The sequence below is a fragment of the Solanum tuberosum genome, unplaced genomic scaffold, assembly GCF_000226075.1.
Source record: "Solanum tuberosum cultivar DM 1-3 516 R44 unplaced genomic scaffold, SolTub_3.0 scf00026, whole genome shotgun sequence".
NCBI classification, from domain to species: domain Eukaryota; kingdom Viridiplantae; phylum Streptophyta; class Magnoliopsida; order Solanales; family Solanaceae; genus Solanum; species Solanum tuberosum.
The window spans coordinates 2,176,769-2,184,791 of record NW_006238952.1 but is presented as its reverse complement, the minus strand read 5'-3'; the positions used below and the strand labels follow the sequence as shown (position 1 = coordinate 2,184,791).

The following is an 8,023-nucleotide window of genomic DNA, read 5'->3' as shown; positions in this document are numbered from 1 at the left end:
ACTCTCTACAATATTCCCTTTGATCCTTTTGCGATGTGGCATAACATAATCAAAACTAAGATCCATTTCTTTCGGAGACAAACAATCAAGACCCACTATGAATTGAAAGTTTTCTCTGTAGCAGTTACTGTGATTGGAACTCGTGATAAATGAACAATACAAAATGATATTTGGGTTCAGGAGAATTTGTGGTGATGATATCTTGAGAAGAAGAGAGTAGATTAACTATTGTTGAAATGAAATTGTAAGGTGAAATTCTTGAATCAGAAAGGAGGAGAAATAATTGAGTGATAAACATGGGAGGGGAGAATTAAGAGATAGTGGTTGATTTGGAGTGAAAGAGTTATTTAAGCAGACAATTAATCAATAATAGTTTTAAGGGATGTGGGTATCTAATAATATTTTCAAATAATATATTAATATATGGTATAAAATACTAAAAATAGTAATATATGTAATTGTTTAAAAGTAAAGATAATATTAGTATATATAGTAGTGATGTATGTCTAATAAGGTAGTTTATCCATAAATGAATAAATTGATTAATTAATAATAGAGAGCGTTTCAAACATAAGTGATAAGACTGGACAAATTTAGATTGATAAGAGAAAATAATTTAGCGTTATGAAAAGGGAAAATAAATAAATAGTGTATTATACATTTTGTGAGATCCAGTTATGCAATTATTATTTTTTGGTCAATGAATAGCTTCATTATACATCTAGATTCAGATAATATTTGGTTGAAATTGAAAAAAAAAAATTAAAGTTGAAATATTGAAAAATAAAATGTTTTCCATTCGGAAGGAAATACTTTCTATCAAAGATTTTTTCATATTCAGAGCTCAAACACAACTTCATCTGTTTTATCACGTTCATTGGTACTAAAACTATTATTATTTCAATTGAAATAATCCTCAAATAATTTATAGTGGAAAAAAGTGACTTTATGGATCTTTACTCAAATAAAATATTTTTTGTCCATTCAAGCTATTTTTACTCTTCTATATATGTTCATCATTTGACAACCATAATTATGTTAGTTGATGTTAACTGGATATGAAAGTGATGGTAATATTCTCATGTGATTGCAACTAATTAAAATTAATTATATAGCAAAATAAAGTGGGACAATAGTTTTGCTTGGTAGCATAACATTGGAGGATCAACAAGTCAAAAAGAAAATTTGGCTGTTATAATTTATCATTTAGTTGAGAAATGAATAAGCAAACACATCATCTCATCATGTCCAATTAATCAATGTTTAATCACATGCTTTTGGATAAGGTAAGATTGGTATTTTGATGTGATCCTTTGAGTTAACAATTTACCTTATAATAATTCGATTCTTTCAGGAATTATCTCGAATTTTACACGTAGCGAAAGTTTAGTATATCAGATGGACAGTTTTTTTGCCCTTTAAGTTAACAAAGGAGTCAAAAATCAATAGGAATATGATTAAGATATTTATATGAAAATAATAATTGAACAATAAGATTTCCACTTTAGAGAAACAAGTATATTTTGTTGTGTAGATCTAGTAGTCAAGTAATTTCAAATACTAGGTGAAAAATGAGGTTTTGGACTATAGATATAACTATTCACTCGTTTAAAACAAGTATCTATTGACTTTGTAACAAGTAAAAAGATATCCTGAATAACAAGTAAAAAGATATCCTGAAATTTAGTATTATGGATGATTGGTTACCGAGGAATTATTTTTGTTTTAGGTAGGTTGATTCGGTTTGTTGATCTTTCTTTGTGCCTATTTTGTTGTACGGAATTGTTACACATGTAAAAAGAAAATTATAACTTCATGGTACGTCTATAAATTGGTCAATTCTTTATTGAAAAACTACAATTTCATAATCGTTGTAATTTATACTCCTAATAGTTTAACACATCCATTGTTGCTAATATGCTTGTTACTAACAATTTGTTAGTGTCAATTAGAAGATTTGTGAACTTTGTTGCCTCCATGAAACTTTTGACCTATCAAATTTCATGTTACATCAATCCGAGCACTTTTGAATTACTCCTTTCAATTAATTTACACAATAAAGATATCAAAAGCGTAATTCAAGATAAGACAAGTAGTTGCTAGAATTAATCAAATTCAACATAGATTCTTCATTTTAATCATATTCCAATAAAGAAAATTAGAGAAAATCAAACAATTCACTACATATAATTTGGTTAAGTACCCACATAAAAGATGAGTGAGTCCTAATACAAGTATATTAATATATAAATTTCTTAATTTCTTTTTTCCAATGTGTACAAAGATTACAAATGTATAGCACCAAGTGGAAAAAAAGTTTGATTGAAAATAAAAAAATAATTGGGGGGAATCTTCAGGTGTTGTATGGCAACATTGGATAACTTCCAAAATTAGGACCAACTTGATTTGAAGACATCACTTCACATCCAATTTCCTTCTTCATCATTTTCTGCATTTTTAGTGCTTCATATGCCTTTGCTCTCTACAACATAAAAAATATTCCGATCGTTCCTTTTTAGTCAGCCACAAAAAGTTAAAAAAAAATCACAATTTAAGTAATCATGGTTATGTATTACGTATAATTTTATCTGTTGTATTGAAACAATTAAATAGAAAAAAACGCGAAAAATTACCTGCAATGACACGAGAATGTCAGATTCCGAGTTGAAATCGTAGTATGAGCTTGCTGCGGTAAGTTTCATGGAGAGGAACTGGATCCAACAAATTCGAAATAAATCAATTTATTTGTTTTTATCTTTTTATATTCAATTTTTTTTTAGTAATTATGGAAATTAAACTCACGTCAACTTGATTTTGCAAGGATTGCACGTAATTAATAATTTCATCCAACATTCCCGCCATGCCCATTGTCTGGAATATGATTAAAATGGAAAATTGTTAGTCAATTAAAATTCTATTTTTTTAAAATTATTTTTTCGAGTTTAAGTAATACTATATATTATCAGTATAAATATAAATATACCTTGTAGCATCCTGGAACAATATCTTGCAAGCACCTAAGTCTTTCATTAATTTTTCCTCTTCTAACCTGAACCATATAAAAATAAAATTACATTAATCATCACAAGTTTTTACATTATTGAATAATTCACAATTAATTTTACCAAATAATTATTAAAAAAATTAGAATATATTCTTAATTAATTACCCTTTCTGCTAAGCTGTGACTATCAGTTGCTTGGCCTCTCTTAGCTCTAACATGAACCACTTCTCTTGGTTTTTCTTCTTCCTTTTCATCACTTTTCACTCTATTTCCTCTTCCTTTAGTCTGCAATTTTTTTTTAAAACATACAAATTTATTTAATTTGATCGTTAACAAAGTACTTCCTCTGTTCCAATTTTAGTGTCTTATTAAACTAAGACACTTAAATTGGAACGAACAGAGTAACAATTTAAAACTAACTTACATTTCTTCTTTTATTCCCCGTAGCAGAAGCTGCAGGGGATGAATAAGCTGAACTGCTTTCAGGAGTATCACTAATTTTCCTTTTTTTACTATCATTAATTTCCTCTGTTTTGCTTTCTTGTTGTATATTTCCTTGAAATATTTCTTGTAAACTTCCTGGAAACTGATCAGCTACTTGAGTGAAAACATTATCATTCGAAAATTCCATTGAACTCTGTATATTGAAACTTGACATGTCTGATGAACAAGGAATGTTCATCATATCTGGAAATTGGTTCATTAAATCGATGCTCGAATCGAAATTTAATAGAGAAAATGGTGAATTTGTGATAAAATTTTGTATGTCTGAGTTGAATTGATGATCAGCCATTTTTGTGTGTGTGTGAAGGAACTGGTCCTTTATGTTGTGTGTGTTTTTTTGTTTGTGATAAGAGAGTTTTGTTATGAGTGATATATATATAGGGAACATGGAGTGTTGAATTTTGAATTGTTTTTTTAAAAAATAAAAATAAATTAAAGAGTGAAAAAAGTGAAGCATTTTTAGAGGCCACGTGGAATCTTGAGCTTCTATGGTTTTGTTCCCCTTGCTGGACCCAATATTCAGGAGATATATCCAATTACAATGGGACCCACTTTCAGGCGTTGGTTTCCAACCAGCAAATTATTAGCAATATAAAGTAAGTCGATTTGGTTAAACTTTTAAAATCTGCTTGGTTTGAAAAGTATATTTTGTCTCCTGAGTCTAGCTCATTGGATCGAACTTTTCTAGTGAGGAGGATTACCTCTCCTATGTGATTTACAAGCTATTGTATAGGAGCAAAGATTTTACCTTGTACACATCCAACAAAATAGCAATTGCGGATTTTTCTTATCAGAAAAAATATATTTAGAGGGTAATTTCGATTAGCTAACCAATTTGAAAAATATTTAGAATAATATTTTATAGTTACACTGATATTCTAAAAGTGTCTAATTTTTTTTTTTATCTTGTTTAGTTTCTGAAAAATGTTTCTAAAACTCCTACTCAAATTTATTCATTTCTCGTTTAAAGCTTGATTAAACACCTCAATTTTAAAAGTAAACATTTTTTATTTTTCAAATTTTTTGCCAAACTAGTTGCTCCCTTTACCTAAGAAAAAGTTTTTTTTAATTTTATTTTTACAAGTATTTTATTATAAGATATATTTTTCTATTTTTCTCTTTCTTTCTTCTTTCTTCTTCAAAAATTCATTATCATTTCCATTGAAGCTTCTCACTTTCAATGTCACCATTTTTACCATAACTTCACCTTCCTTGTTTTACTACAATTAGTTTTTCTCTCTTTAATGTTAAAACTTTATCTAAATATTTTCTTACATTTCGAACAATTTGATAAACCCATAAATTTCAAGATGATTAGGAAGCATCATATAGTTTTTTTTTTATCTAATTTCAAGAAAATTCTTTCAATTTTCGGGGAATTCATCGATTCTTTTAAAATTATCATTTCTAATTTTGAAGTTATATGAAAAAGGGTAGTTGATGATACCTTCAAAATTTTAAATTTTCTTAGAAAAATAATTATTTTTGTTATCAATAATTTAATAAAGCCTAAAAAAATAGTATGAATTCTATAAAGAATTTGACCGAAAAAGAAGAAGAAAACGAAAAGAAAAAAAAATGAGAGTGGGGTTCACCTTGACGTGGGGGGTGGAGTGAGGGTGGAAGGTGAAGAAAAAAAATAAATATGGAGGGATGAAATCACTTGAAAGTAGGAGGTGAAAGATGAAGTGAAATTTAAAATAAGTCAAAAAGTAAGAGAGAGAAAAGATAAAGAAAAAAACTTAAAATAAAAAAAAAAATATTTTAAATTAAATTAACATGTGTCATGTAATGATTAGTGTGTGAACACACTTGCTTCTTAAAATCTGGGACTAATAAAAAAATGATATAATAATATATGTTTAAAATTATTTAGTGGGTAATAGAACGATTATAAAATTAAGGTGTTTTTTTGAAAATTTGAAACAAGTGATGACTTTATATTTTTTCCCTTTAGTTTGGTGGGCTGGTCCCTTTTCCAATAAATTTTAAATAAAATTTATTTCCTCTCCATAAAGAAAAGAATTAGTAACAGATTCAGAGTATAAAGATCAAAATATAAACTTAGACATGTATTTTTAACTTTATTAAAAAAAGGGGGGGACAAGAAGGTGTAGACAGTATAGTATTTAAAAACTATAGTCTTATAGACAGTATAGTATTATTTGGTAGTATGAGTTAAAATAAAGTTTTGAACAAAAAAAGGACAAGGATAAGACATATTAAAAGATTGAGAATGATATGGATGCACTTCATTTGATTATTAATAATCACTATCAAAGTGGTTGATTCGAGATGGGGACACTCACCTCTCATAATTATTATAATAATAAAACACAATATAGATGATCTCTAAAAAAATACATCATTATCCCCTTAAATTAAAAAAAGACATTATACCTTCAAAAGGGTCCTAGTACCCCTAATTTTATTTCAGCTTGGATTTATTACCCCTTGTGATCCTACGTGGCACCTAAAGTGTATTTCACTCGCCACTACTAGCAAGTGAGATAAGCAAAAATTTATAATTTTATTTGTTTCAGCATTTATTTAATTAGAAATATTATTTCCTTTTTTACTCTATTTGATTTATTATAGTTTTTCAATTCGGACCTGTCAACACTGATGATGAAGCTGCAATATTTGTACTTGAAGATAAATTGGCGGCCATAGAAAATTTCTCCGTCTGTCTCATTCTTTTACTATTTCAGCAACATAATTCTTTGCACTTGGAAATATGCTAATTATATTGTTAATAATAGTTATATAATGAAGCAAAAGACCCACAAAAAAAATTCTTCTTTTACCCAGAAGACTAAGTTTTCAAAACTGACTTCTGTTTAGCTCAGGGAGATCGAAATTGATGAGATTATTGAAAAGAGAAAGAAATGAAAGCGAGTTAGGTGGTAGGGGAAGATCGGAAAGGGTTAGTGAGAAAAGCATTAGAGAGATTGACGGCAATGGCGAACGACGTGAGGGAGAATCGTCGGGGAACATATTCACAAATACCCTATCTGAATTAGAGAGAGAGTTCCGATCTTTGCAGATAACATCTTAATTTTGAGAAAAAATCAAAGACAATGTACACAAAAAAGAAAAATAATCATTGGAGAAAATAGAGGAAATTTTGCTTAGCCATTGATTTGATAGAGCTTTTTATTAGTTAATTTCGATTTTAATCCGCTCGGCAAATGGTTGAGATGGTGGCGGCGGCGAAGAGGAGGGTTACCTGCGGTTGAACATTGAAGAAGAAGAGGAAAAAGACAATTTTTTATTATTATTTTTTAAAATAAGAAATAATATATATGAAAATAAAAAGAATTAACAGGTGGTAAGGTGCGTGTATGCACTTTCTTCGTTACACTTGGGATTGATCAAAAAATGAGATACTTTTAACACTTTTAAATTGTTTAAGGGGATGTTAGGATCTTTGTAAAATTTCAGTGTCTTTTTAGATAAAGTGTTATAGTTAAATGGAGTAATGATGTATTTTCTCCTCATTTTAATTGAACTAATTCAAAGATTATATTAGTGGAGACTAGAGAGTATTGAGTGATCATATCATGTTATTAATCACTATTAGTCATTTGACTCTTTTAAGTGTCATTATTACAATATTGAACTTAATTGTCTGGTGATTGTTAATTTCCACTAACTCAAAGCTAAAATGACATCTCAATGAACGTGGCTTAGCATCATAAAGAGTACTTAAAACAATGTTAGTAGAATGGAAATATTCAATGTAACGATTTGATGTTAATTGGTGTTACAACTTTTGAGTAGGAAAACAGGAAATTGAATAATTCGGTGTTTGATAGAGTAATTTACTATTGAAAAAGTTTTGAGTTAGATCCCTGGTTACGGAAAAGATTCGGTTTTAATAGAGATTTCGTGTTCTTAAAAAAATTAGGTCTTTCATTTAGTTGTTGTACGGATTAATAAATAATTCCTCCAAAATTTTACAAAATCAAGTTTTCAACGATTAATTCATCTCCTTTGGAGTGAAAAATATTCTCCTAGAGAATGTCTTCTCTTATATGAGTTTAATTTACACGCATGTATTCAGAATCGAATTAGTGAATCAAAATAAAGATTTACAACTATTTTATCGTAGTATAAAATAAACTAAGCAAATATGAGAAAGTGGAAAGATATTAATCAAATTAAGATTAAGAATTGATTCGACTAAGATTAAGAGAGAAATTCAAATCAAATTACGAAAAAAAATATTTAGGGTGTGTTTGGTATGAAGGAAAACATTTTCCAATTTCTCATGTTTGGTTGGGTTAAATATTTTGGAAAATGTTTTCCAAATCAACTCATTTTCTTCAAATTTTAAGGAAAATGACTTCCATTCAAAACTTAAGGAAAACATTTTCCAAACTTCTCTTCCAACTTCAAATTACTATTTTTTTGTTGAAAAAATCAATTTATTTTGTTCCTATCCTCCAACCACCCACCCCCAAAAATAATAATTTTAAAGCTTGTTTTTAAATTCAATTTTTTTACCCCACC

The 8,023-nt window shown here is 28.3% G+C and overlaps 1 protein-coding gene across 1 annotated transcript; it reads right to left on the bottom strand.

Moving 5' to 3' along the window:
* Nucleotides 1–2,158: 2,158 nt before the first annotated feature.
* Nucleotides 2,159–3,858, bottom strand: LOC102591506 (transcription factor BEE 3). The gene is made up of 6 exons (XM_006341536.2): nucleotides 3,429–3,858; nucleotides 3,170–3,289; nucleotides 2,984–3,049; nucleotides 2,803–2,871; nucleotides 2,634–2,711; nucleotides 2,159–2,482 (listed from the first exon to the last, which is right to left on the bottom strand). Exons 1-6 carry the CDS (start codon nucleotides 3,795–3,797, stop codon nucleotides 2,354–2,356), a joined length of 831 nt encoding a protein of 276 aa, XP_006341598.1. The 5' UTR covers nucleotides 3,798–3,858; the 3' UTR covers nucleotides 2,159–2,353.
* Between the last annotated feature and the right edge of the window lie 4,165 nt (nucleotides 3,859–8,023).